This window comes from Scomber scombrus, chromosome 6 (genome assembly GCF_963691925.1).
Source record: "Scomber scombrus chromosome 6, fScoSco1.1, whole genome shotgun sequence".
Taxonomy (NCBI): Eukaryota; Metazoa; Chordata; class Actinopteri; order Scombriformes; family Scombridae; genus Scomber; species Scomber scombrus.
Window position 1 is genome coordinate 9,350,796 of NC_084975.1, and position 27,659 is coordinate 9,378,454.

Consider the following 27,659-nt stretch of genomic DNA (forward strand, 5'->3'; position numbering starts at 1 on the left):
GGCCTCGATATGCAGCAGCCGCTCATTACGAACCCCCCTTTTTTTAAATGATTAAAAATACATTTTACTATGCTTTATAATTTTACAATTCTGTTTCTGTGTCTCTAAGTTACATTCATGACAAAAAATGTAAACAAAACAAGGCAACCACAGAGAGCTAAAATGAAAGGGTTATATGTTGACTCTGCTGCATGGCATTTACACCCCTAAAACTACTACCGCCCACCTCCACCTTTCCACTAACATAGTTTTGCCCTGTGCTCCCATGTTTGTCTCCCTACCAGCTGTGTGTGTGTCAGGTGGAGTGAAGTCACGGTGCAGCAGGTAAGGAAGATCCTGCTCAAACCTTAAAACATACTGGAGAGTTGAGTGGGAGGAGCTGGGCTCTGTGCATGAGTGACGATGTGTGTGTGTGTCTGTGTGTGTGTGTGTGGGTGACATATGGAAGATGATGTGGTTGGGATCTGGATGATGGGTGGAAGAAGAAGTGGTGGTTTAGCATCTCTTGATTCTTACTAAAAAAGGGTTCAGTAAAGCTTTAGTTTAAGATGTATATACTGTATCATAGCATAATCACTTAATAATGCATTTAATGCTCCAAACAAGCGACATTTAAACAACTTTAAAGTATCCTTGCTAGTATTCTGATTTACTATCTAGTCTTATCACATGGCTTTTTGAGTCAATACTGTACATTTGACCATTAGAATCCTTGAAGAACCCTACTTTTTTCTGTGTGCGTGCAAACGGTGCACCACAGGAGCAGCATGGCTTGAGTAAGGAGTGTGTGTGTGTGTGTGTGTGTGTGTGTGTGTGTGTGTGTGTGTGTGTGTGTGTGTGTGTGTGTGTGTGTGTGTGTGTGTGTGTGTGTGTGTGTGTGTGTGTTTGTGTGTCAGTGTCAGGCAGTCGATTCATTGGTTCGCATTGGGGATCGTCTTGGCGTGAAGCTGTGGTGAAAAGGAGGGCGATGACGTGTGGAGTCGCTGTTGATGATAGGACTGTGGTGGGTGCTGGGGGTGACCCTGTGACTGCGGGTGAGGTGGAGGGAAAGTCTCGAGGTTGGACTGACGTTGCAGCTGTGGTCTCTGAGCGATGGTGGAGGTGGCGGGGGCGGCAGCGGCAGCTTTGGCCTCCCTCTTGGGAGTGTTGTTGAGGATGTCCAGGCTCCGGCGGCTGGACGAAATGACGTCAGCGACGAATTTGCTGCATTCGGCGCAGATGTCTCGGAGCGTGCAGCCATGTGCGTACAGGTGGGGGAACTCCTCCTCCACCGAGCGGCGGGACAGAGTGCGCAGGGACCTGCAGGAGGGACAGGGAGGGATGGGAGGCGGTTTATATTCATATTCCAGGTTGATGCACCAAGAAGTTTCCTCTTCTTTATGACTCACATCAGTGTATAAATTCATAACAAGAATCTCACTAAGCTGCTTTTTCAAGTCAGACAAAATAACCCTGATGATCTAATATTATTAATAGAATCACTGCAGCAAAGTTCTCAAAGCATAAATTATGTTTGTTCAAATAAAGAGTGTATTCTCATCGCCATTTACTCCTCAAAACACTACATTTCATATCATAAGTAGACCTGTCATGATAACTACTTTTGTTGTACGATATATTGTCACAGAAATAATTGCGATAAACGATATTATTGTCATTTGAAGATCATTTTATACCACTGATATAATGATAATATTACAGCATAATAATGCAATGGGGGTGGGAGGATGGGATTGGATTAGCCAATGTGACATGAATAGCCTCTTAGCTGCTAATGTGAAGTGTGGCCGTATTGAGGTCAAAATTATGATCAAGGTCATGTCCATGTATCATATGATAAGTCCATATATAGACATGATGATGTTGATAATTATGTAATTGTACAATAAGTTGATAATGTAATTATTGTGACAGGCCCAGTCATAAGCCAAGTTTTATATCATATCCTACAGAAAGGAACAACCCTGCTTTTTGTAACAGTACTGCAAATCTCAACCTTTAATCACATAATGACGTAATTGTCAGCATACATGTCTAGTTTAAGTGATAATCCTTCATATTTTCATGAAATGATGCTATTCATGATCAGTATTTTTCCTTAAAAAACCATTTAGTGTATTTACATTAAGTAATGATGTCTCTGTTAAATGTGTTTTATTGGTAGTGGTGGAGTCTGCCATTCCTGCACTAGATTCAGATTGAAGAAAACAGCTAATTATAATAACTTTTTCTTCACGTTATTTCTTTCTCATTTGCAGCTGTCGTCTTTGTTCTGTCGTGTTTTTTCTGTACTGAAAAGCTCATTAAGCTAATTGTGTCTTGTATGCAACATTTTTAAAAAATGTGTTATGGCAGTATTTAAAAATGTTTTATCAACTGATTAATATTTCAAAGAGATAAACAGACACATGACCCATTTCCCACAGTAAAACAGTAAGGGTCTGAAAAAAAGAAGAAGCTACAATTGATATTGTTTGTCTTTCTAAGCTCATTTAAAATGAATCAAATATAAACATGACAGGATGAATTGTGTAACAATAAAAAAAGACATGCAGCGATGGGGTGGAGACACTAACGAAAAGATTAAGGTCGGCTTTTCTGATTAAAATAACACTAACATTCACTGTTATAAAACCCATTATTTCTATCCTTATCGCTGCACAGTCGGGTAGTGATGACAGGTGTGAGACAGCGGAGCACCATGCCAGCACACGCTCTCTCTCTCTCTCTCTCTCTCCCTCTTACTGTGAAGCTCTCTCGCTCTACCCTTCTATCTGTCCATCTCTCGCCCTCACTTGCATGTCTGTCTCCACGCAGGCACAAGGAGTGAGGATATTAATGACAGCTGGGTAATTATTACATAATGGCTGCTTAGAGGCCTTGGAAGAGGTGCTGCACTGATTATATAACAAAAGGATGGGGAGGGGAGGGCCTGGCTAGATGCTGGTGATTGGATTCAGTAGGCAATCTGTGATTGGTCGAGGTAAGCACAGAGGCTGCTTCTGCTTAGCTTGGAAAAGGTTAGCAGTCAGTGGCTTTAGGGAGGGGCAGACTTAAATAGCTTTAACCTGTGTTCTTAACCTGAGGTGTGCGTTTGTCCTTGGGTTTAACTAGGCAGTGATTGGTTGAAAGAACCGAAAGAACTGGCACTGTGTCACAAGCTAAGTATCCATCCAAATGTCAGCTTTACCTCACTTGGAGTTGAGAGTTAGGGTTAGCAGGGCTGAAGTGAATTGGGTTTGTGATATTTCAAGTGCAATTTTTCATTCAGTGACGGTCATGCGGACACTGTAAACATTCGGATAATCTCCTGGAGAGCATGAATATCCATAGCTAATTTCATGATCTGGCCAGTAGCTGTGGACTAATTCTCAACTATTTTATCTTGTGACGGGTTGCATATATATCAGGGTGGTAGACGGTTCAGGAAAAGGTTGATTTTTCTTCTCAGCCTGGGATTGTATGTAGTGTTGTCAATAGTCTTATTTATTTAGTGTATTGGCTGTTTTGTATGTCTATATGTTAATAAACCCCCTCGGTTTGGGTATGGTAGTTTGACCTTGAGGTCAATGGTGGATTCATGTTAAACACACATGATGATTTGATATGGTTTTAAGTAATCGTGCCTTCATAAAAGAAATTTTTGCAACAATTGCATACCTGTTTAAACTGTTTAAGGAAAGTTTTTTTTTTTTTTTTTTTTTAATCACTTTGTGTTGCATAGTTACCTTCTTACTGGTTGCCACAGACATATCATTATCATAGGAATATCCTCATTCTGACAACACCAATATTACTCTTGTTCATAATGAAAATATTTTTTACTATATCTTTTACTACTGTTTTTCTTGCTTGTGTACTTACTTATTATTTATAGCCCTTTATTCTTTTTATTGATGCTCATCTATTTCTTCTATCCACTTGCTGCTGCAATACTGTAATTTTCCCCACCGTGGGACTAATAAAGGATTATCTTATCATAATATTCTTGGTTTATGAGGGCATTTGTGTAAAAATCTGTTAATATAATTCAGACTTTGTCTTCTCATATATTATGAATCACAGTGTCTACGGCGTCTCTACAGTCAAACAGAAACAGACTCACTTATACACTTGGCTTTTGTGTCCGTGACTCTTTGGAGTGCTGTGGAAGCCCACAGTGTACACAGGAATATGGGCCATCTTCTTTGAGGGGATCTTCATCTGGAGACCAGCAAGACACATGAGGAGAAAATGAACTGCGTTGTTACGGAATAGGTGGGGAGTTATTGGGTGTGCAAGTACGGCCGATAGATGCAAACACACAAACACTACAGACTCCACATTTACACACCAAATAACCAAGACTCAGCACACATTATTACAAATGAACTAGATGTAAGTGGAACAAATGCACAGGCTTAAGACAAACTAGTAATGTTCCACAACACAGAAGGAGTCACGCTAAACTAATAAACAGACAACAGTGCTAAACACATGAAAAAAACAACACAAATAGACACAACAATGTCCAAACAGCCCAAATCTCAAACCTATAGAGCAAAGAACCACACATCCAACACGACCCGGGACTGAGGCAACAAAAAACCAAAAGCAACAAAAGAAGTAACGTCAACAGAAACAGCAGCCACTTGAATGAACTGTTAACATAATACATATGTTTTTAATATATTAGTATTGTAGTAATTCCTTATAAATTAAAGAGTGAGCCAAATAAGCAGCGTTCTAAAATATTAACAAGACTACATTAGTTACCTTTGCACTGCAGGAGCCGCAGACGGACCTGTGAGAGGAAGACAGGACTGTAATAAAACTGTAATAAAATAAAATCTGTGACGGCAGATTAACTGTAATTAACTATAAATTATAGGTAAACTATAATAAACTTGGTTATTCATCTCTGTTGGTAAATACACTATATCTCGTGTCAGATAAGTCCAGTGTATTACAAGTAATGTAGTAAAACTCAGAGTTTTCCTGTGTGATGAGGGATTATCGCTGACATTTCTCAGGCACTCACTGTCAGTTTTACAAACAAATAAAGTGGTTTTAGATCATCTGGATAAACTGTTGGTTTGTTTACTACCTGCTCGTGTTTGGTGCTCTTTTTTTGATGTAGTGATGCTGCCATGTTCCCAGATCTCTGCATTACTTTGTACAATATTTTCATAACTGCTGGAAATAATGGAGAAAACTACAAAAATATCTTTCAAGTTGTAATGAAATAAAGTTGTAATAAATTGGACTGTTCCTTTAATGCTGGTTTTGGAAATATATACAAATGTTTAATGATTGTTTTAAAATATATTCAATAAGAAATGAAGAGGCTGGGGGAGTAACATCCCAACACATTGGTGGGGACTTATGTAGACTGATTCCATCATTAAATGTGAAAATATATAAGCAAACATTTGGTTGAATACAAGTCTTTCAAGAGACTGGACTCATGAACTAGAAACATGGCTGCCTGCAACAAACATCAAGTACAAGTTAAAGATAAATGTGGTGTGTGGAGTAAACAGATTCCTAATGAGTGAGATGAAAGTTTGCTTTGATACCTTTTGCACAGTAAGCAGGTAGATGGCCAAGAGAAGAGAGGGAATTTCACTCTGCAGCAGCAGCAAACCTGAGGCACACGCGCACACACACACACACACACACACACACACACACACACACACACACACACACACACACACACACACACACACACACACACACACACACACACACACACACACACACACACACAGAGTTACTGAGTTGATTTAAACACACTGTGCTCATGCTGAGAAACAGCCATGACAAAGAGCTTCCTCTTCTTTACCTTGCCTTTCTTCAGGTTGTTGTAGAGTTCTTTGCTCTGAAGAAACTTCTCCATCTCTGCTTTGACCAAGACTCGGCGCACGTTGATGACCTCGTCCACCGTTAAGGCGAGACTCTCCACGGGGTGACTGAACTCCTCCTGAACACAGTCGACAGCAGAACGGAGGAGTGAAACCTACATCTGCTTACTACTATTACTAAATACTGAACAGTCTGACATTTTGGATAATTACGAGTTATCATTTTGTGCTATCACTGACAGTTGCAGCATTACTGCTTTAATGTACCGTTCACATCTACTACAGGTGAAATATTCTTCATTTGCTGCTTGGTTGCACTTCAATATCAAACTCTGACTCGAAAAACAATTCATAAGTCAGCCTTACGTCTAGCCAACACAAGAAAAATTAAATATAAAATCCATCTTAACATCTCTCCTTCTGATTTGATGAATGCATTCACCAAATGTATTCAGTGCTCAGAAGCCAAACTCATTGCTGATTACCACCTCAAAGAAATCATTGTACGTGAGGGAAGATTTCACTTCTGAAGGCTGAGGGTTTGAATTCATTATGTATAAAACAGCCTTCTATCATTTTAAGAACATTGCCAAGGTCAGCTTTTTTCTTTCTTTCACAGATTTATAAAAGCCGGTGCGTGCTTTTATCTAAAGTAGGCTCGACTACTTCAATGTACTGATCACAGGTCTGCCCAAAAAATTCTGTTAACCAATTAGTGCTTACACATAAAAGCTGCAGCCACAGTTTTAACTGGAAATAAGAAAAGAGTCCACATCTGTGCTCTGGCTTTCAGGTAGTTTTAGGAAACGTGTTAAGGTTTTTGTTCTTGTGTGTAAATGTGTTTATGGACTTTCCAGTGATTTCTAGGTTGATACAATGTCCCTGTAGAACCCTCACATCCTCACAGTCTCTACTGCTCACTGTAACAAAAACTAACAAAGAGGATAAAAACATCACTTGAGGCACATTTTTCAGCCTTGCTTTTATCTAGAATTGTTATAATTACCGCTGTCTCTTCATCATGTAAAACACTGCAGTTTTTAAGGACTGCAATAAATGAGATGATGATGGTAAACGTGGTTATGGAAATGCTAAATACTGTTGTTGCTGCTATAAATGTATTATTATTATTTAATATATATGCAGCAGAAACAACAATGTAAAAACAATGTTGGCACACAGTACTTATCACCTTTTAGCTGACATGGCTAAACTGTTGATTATTAACACATCTAGCCGATATTAGCATTCATCTGGAGCAATGTTTGTGTCCAACTGATTAATATTACCTAATATTCACTCTCCTGATAGCTTTGTTTGGTCTCCATTAACTTCTGAGAAAAAAATATCTAGCTCTTTAGCAGCTAAATGCTTACCTGTGTTCACCAGTTAGCTGCTAGCTTGAAATGATGCTAGTTGCGAGTCATAAAACCAAAACAATGAGCTGAAAGATGCTAAAACTCTCTGTAGAGATGAGGTGAATGATTTGTGTGTTTGTAACGAATCTTAACACATTACAAATCACCATTTGAGCTACTGTTAACACAAAAATATTGATTAGAGCAGCTTTTAAAGTGAATTTCATATTTATTGTACTTCAACAATTAATTCCTCTCAATCATTTTCAGGAATAAAGTGACATTTTTTTGGATTTTTGGACTCAATAACAGACATAAATGACTTGATAAAGATGGGGGTTTTGTAGTACATTTCCATTAACAGTGGGGCCGCTGAGACTTCACGTGAAGTCTTTTAGCGATGGGCCATCTGTGCTGCCGGCTGTGATTCCCACTCACCATCCACTGGTGCTCGTCTCCAGCTCTGGAGCCGGATATCGTTTCGGATCCCTCCGTGGTCTCGTCGACTGAACTCAGAGACAGGCGGGCGGGAGAGGGTGGCACCCAGCCATGAACCGGTAAGGAGGCTGGGGAGGGTGGCATGGATGAAAAATGAAAGAGACAGACAGGAAAGAATGAGAGTTTCTTTAGGAGGGAACTAGATACAACTGAATCAAATGAGGTCAGAAAAGAGTGAATGAAAGAAAGCCACAAATCATGGTCTAACAAGTCCATAAATTACACATCAGCCTCTTTCATTCAGTTGCGTCTCAGATCTCAGTCCTTCAGGATGTTTGCTGATTGACGCCAACACTGTCATGTATTATTAATCTGATTCCAGGGGAGTGATTGGGCCCATGCTGCTACATCTGTAACTTAGATCACAGTGAGAGGTCTGGCTTAAAAGAGGAGCTCAGAAGAGGCTTGCGGAGGGTGTGTGTGTGGGGGGTTACAAACACACAGCTGAAACTGGGTGCCTCTTCGATCCTGCAAATGGAAGGTGTCAATTTGGCTCTAATGGAAAGCAAACAGGCTGGGAGGATGGCCGGTAAACATCATCAGTACATATAATTTGGATCAGCTGCTCATGACAGCCAGGGGCTTACAGGCTTACATCCTCACACTCGGGCTGTTGAGGCCGGAGAGCCCCCCTGTTGGCGGTGTTGTGTACTACATAATAAATCTCCATCTGGCTGCTGCTCGGCCTTGTCTCAGGCTTGTGGCATGCAGTGGCGGCTTGAAGCCATCAAGAGACTGAGAGGGAGCAGGAGTTGCGATCATTTTTCAAACCTCTGGATATAGATGGCGAGGCTGATGCATGAATCATGACCATCAAAGGGATAGCATCCTCCTCGCGGCTGCCACACTATTCAAAGCCATTAGCTCCCTCCACCTCCTCCTCCTTCACTGACTTTGAATTTATCAGCACATCTTCAGATTTGATTAGAATCCATCACAACACTGAGCAGTTTCACAACAGATGTAATCCCTGTCAAGCCTCTGTCAAGCAAGGACCGTGAAGACTTTACCACGAGGGGGTGGCATGTGAGTGTGCTGTTATTTCAGTGAGGTAATGGTCATTTAATGAGTTTGTATGCTTGAGGTATATCTGAGGACAGATTGGAAGCAGTGGGGATATAAAGTTTCTACTTCAAGTTAATCATTTCATTGCCTTGAAGGTTGAACCGAAACCATCGAAAACATTACACTGAATCAACTTCTATAATTACAAAGGGAATAGAAAGTGCTTATTTTCCATATTTAGCAATAGAGGTAAGTAGTTGTTGGGTTTTGTTTTCACTTCCTAGTAACTGCTTTCGTTCCAGGCCTCAAAGCAGAAGAGTTGGAAACTTTGAAATGAGACTTTTAGTTGCTGCTGCATCGATGATCTGATATTTTCAGGAGCTCGGCAGATTGTCTGTAAGTTATACAAATCTATGGTTCCACTGATCCATAAATTATGATAAATATACAGACCGTAGAAATGACTGACGCTGTGTCTCCCTCTATGGGATGAAAGCTACAACTGCAGCAGGTGGGAAACATCTGCCACCGCAGGCCCAAAAGTCTGCAGGCTTTTCGTAACAAACAAATGCTACAGTGGCTGATCTCATTAACCCGTCTTCCTTTTAGTCAGAAAAAAATAGGATCTAACCGGAGAAATGAGCTGCAGCGGTGTTTGTTTAGGATGATTAATCCACAGACTCCTGAATGTTAATGTAGCCGTGTAGATGCAAGAATGATGCTTGTGCAGGATTTATGGGTTACTAGTTGAATTAAAATGAAACAAAATATGCTGCAATCCAGCAAGCTTTTAAAAAAATGCAGACTTGAGTACTGATTGCAGCTTATTACCTCCTGAAATAGGCTGTTTGGCCTTACATGTTTTTTCATTAGCAGTATCATCTAAAAAAAAAACAACAACTAATAAACAATTTAATAAAAATGTGGTGGAAAGTTGTGTCAGGGGTCGAGTAACAAGTCATTAGATTTTGTTTATTTGTTATTTTTTTCCCCCTCTGAGGCTGAATGCATTTGCTGTAAGTTGCTTTGGACAAAAATATCAATGCCAAATGAATGTAATTAGCTCATATACAGCAGGGGTGCCCAGACATTTTTGGCTTGTGAGCTACTTTGAATTTTGACCAGCTATAAATGATCTACCAAAAAAAACAAAAAACTGAGAGGGGGCTATATAACAACAGCTTTAATAGCTTATCTGCCAATTAGGCGTGAGATAACACCAAAATTAGTCACATAAGCAAAGTTCTTTTTCATTCCTTTTATAGACATAAAATAGTTTGTAGTTGCAGCAGTTTTGTTTTTTTAAATGGCACACGATCTACCAGCATAGGCTTTGTTATCAACTGGTGGACTGCAATCCAAGTATTGGGCACCCCTGTCATAAACCAAAAAAAAGATGTTTTCCTTGACTCCTTCTCAACGATATATACTATACAATCTATACTGTATCTATAGGAGCCTGACTCCGCCATTCAGATTTTTATTGCAAAACTTTCAGCGCCTCAACATAAATGTGACCCCAATTTGACCCTTGTTGTTTTACATATTCTTGTCATCACAGCCTGTTTGAAGAAAATAACATATTAAACTGTGAATTATTGTGCAAATGCAACTAAATTTAGCTGATTTGGACAAAATGATTCCCCTCCAAAAAAAATATGGCGATTTGTCTAAAGATGCTCAAATGTATATGCAGATAAGTAAAGTATAATTATAAGTAATAATTTTGATGAATGTGCAACCTTCATAGCGGCAAGTTCTGTAGTTGCTAACCTCTGTGATAAGGAGGTGGCCCGGCGCCCGTCAGCGTCCTGGACCGCGGCCTCTCGCCCCTCAGCCTGACTGCCCCGCCCAGCTGGGCTGACTCGGAGAGTGAAGGAAGCATCTCCCCGCGGAGCAAGGCCAGGTCGTGCTCTGAGAAGGATCGATCTCTTTTCAGAGGCGTGGGGGAGCTCTCTGCCCTCCTCAGCTCCGCACTGTCTGGGGACTCCTCCTCCTGCAAGGTGAAGAGGAGGGCGGGGTGGAGGAGGTAATGGAAAAAGGAAAGAGGGATCATGGAGAGGTAGGGAAGAGGGCAACATTAGGAGGAGATTGAAGGTGAAGGAGGACAATAAAGTCATGGTGAAGAGAAAAAAAGAAGACGACTCAAGATCAGAGTTAAATATTTGACTCTCATACAGTTTGGTTAGATTGAACTTAGAAGGTAAGTGAGACTCGATCACCTGGACTTCAACTGAATTGTATTGTAATTTGGGTTCTCAGCTCATCACAAAGTTTCCCAACATTATGGTCAGGACCCTCCTTGGGGCCGCTCAATATGTACTCCAGGTCATGGGAGATTTCAAACATCAATACCATTAACGTAGTTGCAGTGAAAAATAAATTTAGCAGGGTTTGTTATGTTAACAACGGTCAAATGATTCTGTGTATTGTGAAAGGGGTTGAACCCACAGAGAATTATTATCCTCAGTTTTTTAAGCTTCTTCAAGCTCATTCATTTGGGTTTTATGGCCTTAAATGTAACTGTTTTGGTTCATTCTCACCACTCTCATCAACCCTGTTTCCAGACACAGCAGGCAGATGTTTTCAGTGAAAAGAATTGATAAGTCCGCTGTTCACTGCACCAAACAGCAGACTAACTGGTGAACATAGTGGAGCATTAATCCACTATGACTCCACACACAACTCCAAATTAATGCTAATGCTCAATTACTACTGGATGTGTAAATAAGCAACTGTTTTAATTCACCATACTAGCTTTTTAAGGTGATACAATGTTAATGTAGGGCTTATAGCCTATTTCCACTGCTCCAAGTGGCCAAAAATATCAGGTCCTGCAAGTATAATTATATTATACATTTTCAAATTATGTCAGAAAATGCTGAAAAATCCATATCACAACTCCAGAGCTCACGATGATGAATAAAAGCAGTGAATACTGAGATTTGAGAAGATGGAACTAGTGAATGACTGAAACTGTGTACTGTGTACTTTTATATTGGTACTTTAGACTGCGGGCACATAAATACTCAACTTCATAAGGCTAAAGAATGTTTGGATTGCTAAACAAAGAATAACTCACTTTTTGCCTCTGAAACCTCAAAAACACAAGAATTCAAAGGAGGACAGTTGGACTACTGTACATACAGCACCAGTCAAAAGAAAACACTCTTTAACTTGAATGAGAAAGTGTGTCCAAACTTTTGACTGGTGCTGTAGTTGAAACACAAGATGACAATTTTATATCTTGGTTGTTCAACTAAAAGAGGGCATCATCTAGAATCCCTTATTTGGCAGCTGTGCCTCCAAGAAATGCGAGCAGAAAAAATTTAATCAGCTTTAAATGTGTTCATTTTGGAGTGGCAGATGGGATACAGTACATTACAGTATGTATTAACTATCTGTGCTGCTGGACAGAGGGTTCATACTGCTCCACAGGTCAGGGCATTACTACTGGATGCACAGAGCCTTCATGTGACCACAAAGGAAGCTTAAACTACTGTGTGTTCTGTGACTTCCACAAAAACATTTGCTGCAAGGTAGCAGCAAAGTAGAAGAGAGGGACCAAAGAAAAAGCAAAGTATACCCTTGTGACCGTTCTCACCTAAATTTGGCTTATTTCACTTCCAACTGAGAAACACTACAGACTGCAAAACTGAAGTGAAAAAAAAACAAGAGAAGTCATTGAGAAGGCAACAGTAAAGATTTTACTCCCCCTGGATGAAGTTGAAGCTAGTTTTGACCTGCAGCTAGCACCCCCTTTGGGCCAGTGAGGGTATATTTTTAAACTGAAGAGTAAAATAGAAACACATTGTCAAGTTTTGATATTTGATAAAAATGCACAGCAGCAAAAGAATGGGAAAAAAGTCATTTTCCCCAAGTTGTTGAGTCTTTGTGCAAAAGTGACATCCTAATCACTGACTCACTTTTCACCAGACAGGTATCTTAACCTACTTATGCTGTGAAACAAAACATGTGCTGCTTTGACAGCACTTAACCCCTCAGTGTCTCGCCTCACCTCAGATATGTTCATCTCCTCCATCTCAGCCAGAGTTGGGGCCTTGAGCAGGACGCGAGGGCGGGACAGTTGCCGGGGGCAGGGCTCCGACACGGACAGGTCGATGCACGAAGTAGATTTGACATTACAAGGACAAGTCTGAGCCAGGCAGGGCAGAGAGCCAAATGCTGAGGGGAGAGAAATCAAAAAAACACTTTCAGGGAACAGCACTTAAAGCTGCACCAATCAAAACTATTTGTATATGAAGGTATTTTTTTCGTCTTTTTTATGACTTCATTGCAGACTATATACAGATGAAGAAAAAAAATCAGATGCAACGATGGTTTCATCAAAAAACCTCTGATAAACCTACTGTACACTACCTGCCCTGACCCCTCATCGTCACATCTTACCAGCAGCAGCTTAAAACAAACCAATCAGTGTCTTTTTTCATTCAGCCTGTCTACAAAATGAGGCTCCTTTATCCTATAACACGTTGAATTGACCTTGATCTGTAAATAGCTGGTCAATATTTATGAAATACAACACCACCTCCACATATACTGTAGCTCAAAATGGAAAAATACTCTTGTTAGACACTACAGCAGAATGACCCTCACAGGCTATGGTACAGAGGGTGCAGACTACAGCCCTGAAGTCATTATTAGGCAGAGTGGGTCGTCCATTCACCTTCAGTGTAACATTTATTTTTTGGATAGCGCAGTGACAGTGTAGCATGGATCACACTGAGAGTCATGTGGCGTCTTTCAAAAGGCAGTTTAGACTCAAACACACAAACACAATAAGAATGAAGTCTAAAGCAGTCAGTAGATATTTGACTTCACTTAATATCAACATAATGCCAGACATCATCATTTTATGTCAGCTTTAAATGAAAAGGGGTTAATATTAAGGGTTATTTGTTCTGTTTTCATTACACTATTTAACATTCAGTATTATGATTTCTCAGCACTGACAGATAAGAGTCAATGTGACCTGTGGTATGTGGCTTTCCTTTAGGTATGCAGCAGTAAGGAAACAGCTTGTGGTGAGTGATTGTCCCCTTACGTCTGCAGCTGGGCAGGAGCACAGGCTTGAGTTTCCTCTCCTGCTTGATCCCAGCCAGGACCCGTTCGTGGAGGGACTGCTCCTGTGGTGGAGGAGGGGGGAGGCTGCGCTCCCCGACCTAATGAGGAGGGGAAGAAATCACCAGAACTCACTAATACTTATGAAAAAGTAGATGAGAGAGAGAACTAGCTAGTTAAGCTACAGACAAGTGACAGATTAAAGAAAAAAATGGTACACGAGTGAGTTGCTAAATTATCATTCGTCCTTAACTCAAGGGGATCCAGGTGGCCAGGTCGCCCACTGTTCATATAGTGGTTCTGCCTAGTGAGCTGAACAATGAATTCTGCTTCCTGTCTTAATAAGCCATTACGTTCATCCAATAAATGTTGTCGCTTGTGAATGCTTTCAGATTAAATATTATTAGAATGCTTTGTTCTAGCCCAGCAACTTCCGTTTCCAGGGATTCAATACAGTGTTTTTTAGCTTTTTTAAGATTTGATGCAAAAGATATGATTTTGTTTCTAATACAAGCTTTAACTGCATCCCATAACACTCAGGGGTCATCTACTGATGTACTGTTGATAAATTGATGCATTCATTCAGTTCAGCCTCAAGTTCTTGTCTGAAAGTGTTGCTCTGAAGTAAAGTAGTGTTGAAATGCCAACGGGACAAGTCTAAATGCAAAGGTACCTGAAACAGCTCTATGATCAGACAGTGAGATTGGGGATTGGGGTCATATGCGTGAGGTCAATGGGAAATAAGCAATCAAATGTAAATAAGTGTACTTCATGCACGCAATACAACTGCATTGCTTTTATATTGAAGGTTTTTTACATATGTTCACACATTAGCTGTTAGCCCTCAAAATGTCAGCTCATGTTAAAAAAAAGAAAGATTGATACAGAATGTAGAGTTTTTAACAAGACATGGACTTCAAAGCATTTATTTACTGAAGTCGTAACATTTATTCTTACCAGTAGCAGCCAGAAAGAAAAAAAAAGACACTCCTGTAGATACCCTCCTCCATATGGCTGCTGTGAACTTTACAAGATAAAGCAACACTCACTGGTTTGAGTGGAGGTCTTGACCTGATGAAATCCAGGATCAGTTCGTGGGCGTTTCTTTTCACTCGGGTAGGAATGTCACCGTCCACCTGGGAAAGACGGGAGCAACAAAACCATCTGTAGCACTGTGTCTGTAAAGCATTCGCTCTGGTTGGTGCAGAATATAGTAACTCTTGGCTCTTGAAATATTTTAGAGCACAGGACTCCACAGAAAATAGAAGAGAAAACAACATCAAAATCACACACAAAATCTATACAATACTCCTAACATGATATGATTGCCATACAGCACTAGATATATTACACCTAATTACATAAAATAATTCTGATGTTCAAGCACTACATGTCCAGTCGTAAAAACATAATCATAATGAATACACAATCTCTGTAATCCAACTGATGATTTCTGGCGATGACTTGCGGCTGCTGCCAGAACAACAGACGGCGTAGAGAAGCCTTCATTAATATTTGTGGTCTGAGGCTGAATTATGCATCTGCCTGTGGAAAAGGCCTCAAGGTGAAACTCATAGGCCACATGTATGCCCACTAGGCCGCTACATACCATTTTCTCCTGGAATAGAGCCTATGTGCATATATGGTGTAAGTGCATTGTCAGAGAAAAAGAATGGGAGATTCAAGGTCTTTAAGAAGACAAATGTGAGTCACGGCGTCGCTCATGCCAAGTCGAGCAATGATCACAGTGTTGTTTTTGGCAGGATTAAGATTTCAGAAAAAGGAGGAAAGATTTCATGATTAACAGGATCCTGGGTGTTTTGATTCAACTACTTTCAGCGGTTTATACCTCTGCTGATTTTTCATCCGCTTATCTCCGTCTCATTTGAGCTGCTTTCATCTCTTACTCTTCAAAGCCACCTCACTTTCATGTCAAGTGCTTACACGTAAGCTCTCACTGCCGTATAATATTTCATATGCAAATAATTAACATTAAGACATTCTTAAACCAGTTTACAGCTGATAGTTTCATTGCTGTGGATTTCAAATGTTAACTTCTTAATGTTCCGGTTACCAAAACCGTCTTGTATCTCACCATGACTTTGCGTAGCTGGAACTTGCGTGCTCGGATGTCCTGCATCAGCATCTCGAACGGTGTGAGGCTGAACTCGGTGGGCAGTGGGTTGAACGGCTGCTCCTGCACCTTCTTCAGCTTCACTCCCTGCCTGAGCTCCTTCATCAGCTGCACCCACAGACGTGCCTGGGATGGACAACGACAACAACACATATCTGTATGGGTTGGACACCACAACGCTTTCGGTCAGACACACTGTTCGTATTGTCCTCCCTGTCACGCCGTCTCACCCAGTCTGTGTGTTTCAGGGCGTCCAGCTCGGCTGTAGACTTGTCCTCCACTGTTTCCTCTGTTGTGATCTTCTTCAGCAACTGTGCAAAAAAAAAAAAAAGGGGGAGAACCGTCTTTTAATGACTGATTCAAGCATTTTTTTTATTTCTTATAAATTATAATTCTTTTAAACATGTAAAGTGACAAATCAATGTAAAATACAGATGTGTTTCAGTTTTAGGAGTCAAACTATGGAGTGCTAAAAATTATTTTGATGGGAAAAGTTTTTGTTTATGTGTCAATGACGTCATTTTTGAGATTGCAGTATTGCTACAACAAGAAAACACGAGCTTTCAATAATAATAAGCCCTTCCTTCTCAGGAAAACCTTATGCACACACCAGCAAGTAGAGTAGGTCAAAGTGTTAAACAGGGGATTAAGTCTGTAAACTATGATGGATGTTTACAACAAGATGCACACAACTTTGCCCTCTTTTTCTCTTCCAAATACAATTGACTAAACTGGGAGTTTGATACAATTCAAGATGAGACCAAAGTTTTTTTATGGATGTCAGTTATTGAGCCAAGACAAAGGCCAAAATATGACCTGCAGCAGACTTGCTTTTGGCCAGAAATGCATTTTGCTGCAGTTTTTTATCACTTGTGTAGCGCTCCCTACTGGCTGGTTAAGAGGAGTGAGGAGTCAGCAGTCATAAATGTGCACAAAAAATATTAGGCTGATTAGTACAGTAGTATTAGCTGCCAACAGATGCACGCTCGAACACACTGACACACATGACCAAACACATAATAAACCGGAATTACCCTTTAGGTGCACACCACTAATGTCATACATAAAGATCGGTTTACTAGTCACAAAGAGTCATACTTAATCTATGAAAACAGCTGTGTAATATCTTGTGTAGTTCTGAAGTGAGTTCAGAGAAAATAACCCTGATGATGTCATCAGTTTTTTTGTGTTTCTTGTGAATTTAAATTTCAACAGAAAACTTCACAAAGGGAAAAAATACCTAGCAGTGGGAGTCTAATGAAAGACTCCTCCGCTGCTACTGAGCTGCGTTGAGGGAAGTCTAGGATCTAGTGTTTCTGGAGCTTGCCACATCCTCTGGACTAAAAGTTGGAATAATTTGGGCCCTGCTGTGTCCACTTTGACGACTCTTTTTTTAACCGTCCTCTATTTTTCCGCCTCCTGTGAGTCCCTCGCCTGATTAAAATGCGATGTCAAATTGCTCCTGGACTGCTCCTTTAACTTGAATAAGCTCATTCTCACATTAAGATGAATTAATATGGATTGTTCAAATCTTAGTTACATCAGTTTGACGACGCTGTGTCTTCCATACGCAAGAACACTTTGCACCACATTGATTCTGCATAATGTACAAGGCTACAGCGGTACAGCACTGTGGCAACACAACAGAAGTGAGGATTTGAGGTTGAGCACTGGAAGAAAACTGGAGGCGGCATCTTCAGTCATTTATCAGTGTCTGCTCTGTAGCATGTCAACAGGAATATTAATGGAGTGGGTTTATAAGCATTTCAAATTCAGAGTGCACACAGCTTGGTGCAAACCACTTGAGGCATAAGTAATGAATTCACTGAAGTAAAAAAAAGCAGGCCATGTGTTCCCATGTTTATTAGTTGTAAAAGTGAAGCCCTGTTACCATGACGATCACATGACAAGCCAACGTACCTCCTTAGCATCTCTGATCTTGATGAGGAAGGTCTGCAGCTCCAGTGTCTCTACAAACAGAGCCCTGCACACTGCTTGGTAGTGATCCGGAGCCAGCCTTGGGTTGGCAAGCCGAGACGCGCACAGAGCCATCACCTGTCGGAATGTACACACGGGCCTTATCGCTCCCCCCTGTCCCTGGTCTTCCTCCTCCTCCTCCTCTTCCTGTCCACTGTAGCCTTCATCGGTTATGCCGTTTCCAGAGGTCCTGTATCCATCTCCGCCGTGGTCCCCCCCAGCCATGCGTTCAATGAGGCGCTCCAGCTGTGGGCTGAGCTCCCGCTCCTGAGTGTCGTCCAGCCCCCAGTCCAGTGCTCGGTAGATGGCCACGCCCAGCGACTGGACCAGCTGGGTGAGTATAACAAACAAAACCAAGTAGGAGTAAACAGACTTGTAGAAATTCACCTGAATTTCACCTGGCAGACACAAATGGATGCAGGTACATACATACAGTACCAGTCAAAAGTACTGAATACTGATACTAGGCTTTAAGATGTCAGATGATCTGTTTTGAGCATTTCCCCTCTAACAACTCACTTGTTTACTTTAACACAACATAAAACCAGAGAACAGTAAAGAAACGCTGTCAGAGGAACATTCATTTGACTTTTCACTATGACAAGAGGAGGATGATGATGACCAAAAAGGTCTTTAGAAAAGTCTACAAAAAACTGTTCCATATTTTAAAAAAGTATAGGTTAGTTGACAGTCAGGATATGTGCAATTACATCAAAATCCTCACCTGACACTCTGGAGGAGTTGGAAGGGGATGCTCATCAGTGTCATCTGAAGAGACAAGAGAGGACACACAGCCAATCAGGACACATTTTACTTAAACCTGCATTAATTGATTCTTTCTTAGAGACAGCATGTCATTTTAATCAAAACACAGACAGAGTAAAGTAAATGAAACACAAAACACCTAAGAATCGAAAAAAGACAGAAGTAATTATATGTATTAAACTATATATAGTACATCTTACTTCATGGCCAGCAGTATATTTTGTGCCAAATGTGAGTATTTCTAATGTGATCACATTAACTATAGATGAAGGACACTGCCCTAATTTGGGCCTACTAAATGCATTTTCACACTTCTTTAATAAATGACTCCCAGATTTCAAGGACATATAAAAGAATTGGTTCAACTTCATATGAATGTGTGAATTTGAACATCCCACTGTTTCTCATATAACACTCTGCAGTTATATTAGGAAGAGTGATTTATACGACATTCATTTTGATTTGTCGCTTCTTGTGTCTGGAAAAATAGAACGATATGACTTATTAATGTTACTGTGGGCAGTTTTAAACACAAGATTTCTGCATGTTTAACAGAATGTTGAATCATCAATTCAGCTGAAAAAACCCCTCACTAATAGTCAACCTGTGAACTTAATGGCAATAATAAAGATTAAATCACCCGGTTTTAATGTTCCACTCATTAAATCTAATGTGTTCCTCTGCATATTCCGTCATAACTTGATCATGTGTTATTGTGTGGCAGCCAGGTTTGTGGGCCTGTGTAAGTGTATGTGTGTGTGTGTGCGTGAGAGAGAGAGAGAGAGAGAGAGAGAGAGAGAGAGAGAGAGAGAGAGAGAGAGAGAGAGAGAGAGAGAGAGAGAGAGAGAGAGAGAGAGAGAGAGAGAGAGAGAGAGAGAGTGTAAAAAAGCTCTTTCTCCCAGCTCAGATGTCAGGAATGACACCCGAGAGGCCTGAAACTCCTCGATCAGCAGCTCTCACTGCAGAGAATTAGGACAATCGACGGACAAGAGAAGCAGGAGATGAGAGAGAGAGAGACCGGTGAAAACATCAGGGAAGAGAGAGAAAAGAGAGAGAGATGAGAAAGATCAGCAGGAAAAAAAAGGATGAAAAGTGGGGAGTGCAGGTCTGGATGTGGTGATGGGGGGAGGTCAGCCTGCCACGGCATCCTCTCCTGTCAACAACAAAGTGCAGGGAGCAGGACCTGAACGCCAGACAACAACAGGGCTTCACTCTGTTTCCCATGCGAACACAGACTCTGCTTCAATGTGCAACAAAAGGCAGCAACTGACACTACGAAACTCTATTATGATGCCCTTCCCACAGGAGTTGTATGATAACATGAACCCCTGCAAACCTGTCAGACAGGTTGGAATAATGCTCAGCCAGGGTCACACAGTGTAACCAATGATACCTCCGCTAGTTTCCCAAAGATATGAGTCAGTAAACACAAAAAGAAAGAGAGGAATCTGCTTCCAAAACACTTCGGAGAGCCCTCAAGCTTAAATCTTGGAAAACACCCCAGTTAACCATATGGACAGGGAAAAGGATGTTACATTATAGTTTCAAATAAACCGTTATTTTTAGGGATATATCTTTCAAATTACACCTCAATTCCTTTAACTGTTTGGGTTACTGGGTCTACTTTACACCATTTTGCAATAACCACAATGCAACCAAAACTTGCTAGCAAATCTCACGGATGTGTCATATTTTATAGCTAGATGTGAAAAGGACAGTTGGGTGACATTGTACCTCTCAGCAAGGATACAAAAAAGTCTTTAAAGACTTAAAAAAGTAAAAATACAAGTAAAACAGAGGCTGATGGGAATGTTTTAAGTTTGGCAGGTAAACCAAAGTACTGGGAAATTTGAAATTTTAACCAGATGGTGTCGCTGGATAAAGTCAGGGTATTATAGTTCATTTTAAGGGGCACATTAATCTAGACATTTCAATCAGAACCATAAAGTCAGGAGACCACCAAAGTCTGTATGATTTATCCTGCTAACATTTATGTTCATAATCTATTGATCTGTCGTTATTTTCTTGATTCATCGATATGTCCTTTGGTCTAGAAAACGTCAGAAAATGTCAATCAAAGCTGAAAGTGATGTCCTCTTTTGTCCCGAACCAACAACCCAAAAATATTCAGTGTACTGTCACAGAGGACTAAAAACACCAGAAAATACTCACATTCTCAACTCAGAATCAGAGAATTTTTACATTTTTTTCTTTGGAAATGACTCAAAATGATTTGTCATGATCAAACTATTGGCGACTTTTTTGTAGATTGATTAATTGATTAACTGACTAATCGCTGCAGCTCGAAATGTGTGCACAAAATCTCATGGCAAACAACTTCATACTTTTAGAAATATTTCAGTTTGAAACAAAGTAGTGCACCAAGCAACCAACTAACTGATCAACATGGCATCCTGACCGATGCTGCAGTGGTTGCTATGGATGTCTCCTAGCCAACCAGTTTTGTGAATTGTTTGACTCAATTAATGTTATCTTTCTCACACACACACACACACACACACACAAACACACACACCCTTTCACTGTTTCTTCTCATTAGCTTCAAGTCACACATACTTTGATACTTTGACTAATGATGGAAAATATTTCCTGAAAATATAAAACACACAGTTATACACTCACACTACTACGCATACTCTCCCAAGATGGACTTAGCCATCCGTTGCTATGGAAATAAGGTCTGAGAGACTAAACTCAAAGAAACCACAAAGTGACAGAGAGGGAAAAACTGGGCTAGTAAGAGCAGGGCCAATTATAAATGAATCAGGGAGGCAGAAAGAACATTTTCATCCACAGCTGTCACATGAAATGACCTTTTACCTTCCAAATACACACGTCAACACACACCTTTTACCTGCGTGTCAAGCCAGAGTTGACCTTTGTCACTTTTTGAATTATAATGACTGCATTTATTGTGCCTTGAGATAACTTTTGTTGTGATTTGGAGCTATAAAATAAAGATTGATTGATTGCAGTAGAGCAACAGTCAAGGGAAAACACTAAAAAAAAACTCTCTCTGAGATAATTTATATTTTAATCAAATCAGGGGAGCATTCAGATTTTGAGCTGTGTGTTCTGTGTGTTCTGCATCAAAGCTTTTCTGCATGGTAAAAATGTGCAATGATCTCTTGGGGAGCAGAAAGATGCTGTCATGTGAAAACCTTGCAAATCACATTTTCGGGGAGGGAGGGGGGGGGTCCTCAGGTTTCAACAGTGCATAGTCTCTGAGTGTCTTTCATATCAGTGAAGGAGGTGATGGGATGATGCAAGGTTTTTTATCTGGACTTTCACTTCCTGCTGGCCTGACGTGCACTCAGTGGATCACTCTTTAGGCTTACCCTATTATATCTCTGTGCAGCTTTCAAACAGGAGCTGTGAGGAGCTTCATCTCAGACTGAGTTACTGCAGGTGTTTTACATGAACAATCAGGAGCTTTTCAGCAGCTCATCATACAAACATTCAAACTGAGCACTTTGGAGTATGGGAGCACAAACAGGTTTTTTACGAGGGACAATATGATCTCCATTAGACCCACTTAGTCATGAATCTATTAATGAGGCTGAAGGTACTGTGCTATTAAAGCGTCTCTGACTCACATAAGGACAGTGCTGTACTTGCAATATGGTATGACATACGTCACAGTCCCAATCCTCAGGTTTACAAAAAAAGTGTTGTCTCTCCATCTGGGCTGTGTACGAACCTCTTAACTTTTTTTTGTAGTGACTGGAATGTGTCTTTATCCCAGAGTATCAAAAAAATTGACAAATACCAAAAGCTGACATTTGTTATTGGTGAAGAAAGTTGGGTATCGTTAAAAAAATTTGAACCAGGTCTAGACCTTATTTTTGTCAACAAATATGAGATCGAAACATTTTCTTGTACTTAAATCTGGAGCTAATCAATATTTTTGTATTATCTATCAATTAAACTACTGTGTAATGTCAAAAGTGGTCACTTGTAAAGATGAACTAACAAAGAGTTACCATCTAACTGCAGTTCCCCTCAGCTCTACGAAGCTCTTTAGCCTCTTTTAGCTAATCAATTTAGTTTTACATACTGCACCTTTCATGTTTAGATTCACTTTGAAGGTTTTCTTCAGTGTTGTTTTACTAGCAGCTGTTTTCAGATAAGAAAAAAAGCACTAATAAAGTGTATGTTATATACCAAGCATCTGACAAAATACAAATAAAGTAGCAACTAACTGGTGACGATAGTGGAACATTTCGCAGCTAAAAATAATTAATATTGGACTAATGATTGTTGGGTGTCTAGGAGAAACACTTTGTTTTCTGGTACCATCTGTTAATAGCTGGATGTGTAAACAGTAAATCGTCTGCAAACAAGTTCATCGTAAGAACTTTATAAGTTGATAATATGTCAATGTTGTGTTTGCAGCCTGTTCTGCTGCCCCCAAGTGGCCAAAAAAACTGTTGATGCGGCTTTAAAAACTACAATTACAAGCTAATACACAGATAGATAAAAGGTTCACTGTCGAGTGTGAAAGAATGTATGCAGTTTTTTTATACATGGGTCCCAGTTTTGTTTGGGAGGATATGAGGACACACGTGCACAGGACGAGCATGCAGGGACGTGATGCACAGACCAACCAATCATTTCACACTGTGAGCTCCAAATACTGTAAAGTGCATTAACAAATGCAGCAATGCACAAACAAAGGCAGAGAATAAGAAAACCTCAAGCTAGTAAACGTGAATGCAAACAATGCAGGAATTAAAAATCAGCTTTGCAAATGTTTAACAAGGGAGGAAATGGGTTCATCACATTTGTACATCACAAGGATACACAACCTGTTTCCCTAGTTTTTGTAAAGATTATTATAATAAGAAATCTCCACAATGCAGCTTTAAGGTTTGTCTTTTTTTTCAGCTTTATGTCTTTGTCTTGAGCAAACTTCCATCAATTAATCTATAGACACTGCACAAAGAAAACACTAACATCTTAACACTTTTTAACCAGCAAAAATATATTCAGTCAAAAAAAAAAGGATTTGCCACCAAAATTGTAAAACTACACCCAACATGGTGCATCACTGAGTATTAAGAGAGGAAGTAACGTTAGCCAGTTTACAGCTGGTTCCTGAACACATCTGATGTAGTGAGAAAATTACATTTCTGCCTTACATGAGCTTATTCCAGTAAGTATGATTGAGTGTGTATTATTGCTGGATCAGGTCAGACTTGTTCTCTCTCTGAAGGGGGAGTGGACCTGAAACAGCTGATGCCAGCAATGTCGGTAACCTGCACGCATAGGCTCTTGTGTTTACAAACAGGGACGGGCTGTCATGTTTCACCTGAGAGGAGACTAAAGACGCAGGGAAATGAAAGCAGAGGTGTTGCTGCTGCTGCTAAGTGAAGGTTTAAAGTCTTAACTTTTACACGCCAGAATTGAATCTGGTAACCAGGCTCCATCCGGGATGCTCCTCACTGTTGCAGTCGCACTCAGTGACTCAGACTGATACGTCGGGTGTATGTTTACATTAAAATGCTGTGTGCTGCAGCTTCAGTCTCAGCTCATCCTCTGCAGGTTGTTGAGGTGTAGATTGACAGGAAACAGAAAGTCACCTCAGACTGTCGGGGCGACCTGCTGTGAATACTAATGTTACCATACATGTTTATATCCTCAGGATGGAGTAGTGTTTTCACCTACACACAATCAGCTTGTCATTGCATTTACAGAGCAGCTGTAGTCCCACTCACTGATCTTCAAGTCGAGTGTTAATTAGGAGCCTAAAACCTTTTTACTCTTCTTTTAACTATTTTACTATTTTTTTACTCCTCCTTTTTACTCTTTGTGTCCTGTCTGCTGTTTCTATATACAGTTGTTTAAAAAGGAAAGAAGTAATAATTGAAATGGGGAAAATTTGCCATATGCACGTGGAAAGGATGCAACATTAGTCTCAAATCACGACAACAATGTGATGACTGAACAATTGATAGTTTTTGCACATTTTTAAGCTTATGTTCAAACTGAAATAATCATCTCTGTACTATTTCAAATAGTGTTTCTCTTGTTTTTACTATATATATATGGTTTGATTTGTAACTGCCTTTTATTTTAAATTAGTGTAACTTTTTATAACCTATCCGTGACTGCTTTTTAATGCTATTTCTGTGCCCTGGAAATCATATTGTTACGAGCTTGGAAAGTGCCTCATATATAGAATTATAATTTTTTTTACATATTGCATTGACATGACTGTATACAGTTGAGAAGTGCAGAGGTTGCAGGTTGTAGCTATGTGGCATGAGGCCTGATGATGGTTTTGGCAGCCCTCAACTGTCAGTTTAGTGGTCTGCATTAATAATAAAGTCTGGACCTCAGATTATTGTTCAGTATCAATCGTCTGTTTCTTGTTTTCTAAACCTGCTGTTTCTGGGGGTGAATTTAATCCCTTAATGGTGAATGGCCCTCTAGCCGAGTGGATGTGTTAATATTGTGGGCGGACTCACTTTACTAGATTCACTTCATGCTGGTTAAGGGATTTGGACTTTGTTTACTCATGAATAAGCTCAGTGTAAACCAACACAGGCTGCGAGGAGAGACATCTCTGTTAATGAAAGCTGAACATCTCCTCAGCAACGACTAAGAATTAATGATGATGCGTTTCTATTTGCAACTGTTGAATGGTGAATGTTGTAGTTCATCCACTATTTCAATCTTTGCTGCACATGGTGGAGCACTAAAAAAATCAACTCCCTGGGAATCATTTTAAAGTGTGAGTCTAAGCTTAACAGAGCATTTACGATCACCTAATAACAAACCAATAATGTTTTAAGACAGATACCATTCTGTCGCTAAGCAACATGCGTCAACGTCTCCTGGAGACAAACCGTAAACTTTTCCTGTTAGATTCCTTGACAGGTGCTACACAAGTGTTACAAGTGTTGTTGTGGAGCTGGGACTTCCTCTTTTATTGCAGAGCTTTGATAACACTTGGCAGAGATTCAACACAAGGAAATCCCCCTGAATTCCAATATTCTGGCAGTACAATATATGAGCCTTCCTAGAAAAGGTGCAGCATCCCGTAGTAGCCTACAGAACATGACTTAAGAGCTTTAGAGGCTTTCCAGGACATTCAGCATATTCAGTGTAGTACAAGATACAAGCGGAAGTGGAATAAAACATCAGCTTTGGATATAATACATTTCAGTGCCCGAAAAAAGACATAATTAAAACGTGGTGTATTGGATTTATGCATAAATGTGAAGTGGCGAAGCTGGCACTGGCTACTACATACAGATAATTAACTTTTGTCTTAAATTAAGTTTGGTCTTTGTCAGACTCCTGGAGCTGGTTTGTTTAGCCCAGCCTGCAGTGAACACATAAACACTGCTCATAGCTATATTAGGAGGACATTATGCAGGTACGCTAATTTCGGGAAGAGGGCTGGGGGGTGGGAATCAACCAGAGGACTGCATAAAATCCTTTGAGCTTCTATCCACTCTTTGAAGTCTCCAAAAAACAGTCTTTGCAAGAGGGATGTTTGGGTGAAGCTGTGCTTCTATGAATAATTAATCAGTTACCGGCATAATACAAGTCATCCTTGTTGGCATCGAGAGTGGGACAAAACAGCAACTAGCAGTCGGAATCTGAATACAGAGTCCGTCGACTAGGCAGGAATATTGTGCTTTGCGGGACAGATGCGTCCTTTATCTCTGCTGTAAATAGGATGTTCCTGTGCACCAAACTCCGCCTGAAATTCATACAATTTAAAGTGCCACTGTTTATAGTTCAATATGTCTGCTTTATAAAACAAGAATAGAACTTTTACGAAACACTGTGAGATATCCTTAAATTTCGTTATCACATAATCAGCCGAAGAGGGTGTATTTTAGTAACAATTAACATTTTCAGTGGTTGACACGGCCCTCACACACTCCTGCTTGAAGGAGACGGCGGGAATCAGGTGGAGCAATTTTTAAAAAAGTCTAATTTCTCCTAAATCTGAGTGCCGATTTGTTGACTATACTTAACGCCGAATGGAAGAGGGGGTCTTAAGGTTTTAAACGCAATGTTAAGTAAGATATAGGAGCTTACTTACTTCGCAAATCAAAGCCATATCTTTAGATTGAACTTTTTCAGATCGAAGTTTTGTGTGAGTGATTTTAAACAACGACCTGCTGTGAGGAAGTTAGCTGTCCTACCACTGTGTCGGCGCTGCGGCTCCAATGACACAGTACCATCCCTGTGCAGGAGGATGGAGGACGGGTCCTTCACCCGGCTGGACGTCCCGGGCGGCGGGCGGGGCACCCTCAGCCCCCTGCAGCACTGGTAGCACACCGCCCATGCCTGCTCCTCGTTGATGGGCTGCTCGTAGGACTTCAGCACCTCCTCTAGAGACAGTTCCCGGGGCTCCGCCAGGTCCCGCGCCTCTCCGCGGTCCGCGGGAGCGATCACCCGTGATTCCCCTTCCTCGGCGCTTCTGTTGGTGGATCTGGCCATGGCTGCGACGCCGTGGAGCCCATTCTTCACTCCGTAGGCACCGGGGCCATTGATGCTATCCGCTGTCTGCTGTCCGGCCCAGTCTCCTGTCCGCACACCTCGACTCAGTTGCCGCAGCTGCACCTCGTTACCACAACAGCTACAAAGCGGCGACAGTGAACACACCACATCCGGTCTGAGCTCACAACAATAAAACTATTAACCAACATAAGGCAGCTTTTTAAACCAATGTGAATAATTAAACTGCCCGACAGCCACAAAGCCCTTTGATCATTTTCAGGGATGTTCTATATAACTCAAACCAAACTGTTTTAATGTGACTGACTGTTTCTCTCCATTAACTACTGAGGTGCTCCTGCGCAAGGCGTTGATCTCCCTGCTGCTCGAGCCCAGCAGCAGAGGACTCCTAGGTTTCATATTGTTGCAGTTTTTACCTCCATGTGTTTCTTTATATCAGCCTACATCGCTCTTGCAAAATGTTACATCTTTGGGTCATGTTTATGTTTTCTG

At 40.7% G+C, this 27,659-nt stretch overlaps 1 protein-coding gene across 1 annotated transcript; it reads right to left on the reverse strand.

The window, feature by feature from the left end:
* Positions 1–911: 911 nt before the first annotated feature.
* On the reverse strand, positions 912–27,215 carry spire2 (spire-type actin nucleation factor 2). Its single transcript, XM_062420841.1, has 15 exons — positions 26,852–27,215; positions 18,625–18,668; positions 17,844–18,230; positions 16,154–16,234; positions 15,885–16,049; positions 14,839–14,925; positions 13,773–13,890; positions 12,726–12,892; positions 10,481–10,703; positions 7,643–7,770; positions 5,828–5,965; positions 5,559–5,626; positions 4,756–4,783; positions 4,106–4,203; positions 912–1,299 (listed from the first exon to the last, which is right to left on the reverse strand). Exons 1-15 carry the CDS (start codon positions 27,147–27,149, stop codon positions 912–914), a joined length of 2,418 nt encoding a protein of 805 aa, XP_062276825.1. The 5' UTR covers positions 27,150–27,215.
* Between the last annotated feature and the right edge of the window lie 444 nt (positions 27,216–27,659).

What these genes read in the sequence shown, in the direction of transcription:
- spire2 (XM_062420841.1), bottom strand. Translation starts at nt 27,149, where the DNA reads ATGGCCAGATCCACCAACAGAAGCGCCGAGGAAGGGGAATCACGGGTG. An exon ending in GCTCCTGCCCAGCTGCAGAC is followed by an intron (nt 12,893 to 13,772) that starts GTAAGGGGACAA and finishes CTCTCCCCTCAG; the next exon opens with CATTTGGCTCTCTGCCCTGC. An exon ending in AGGAGATGAACATATCTGAG is followed by an intron (nt 10,704 to 12,725) that starts GTGAGGCGAGAC and finishes TTCACCTTGCAG; the next exon opens with GAGGAGGAGTCCCCAGACAG.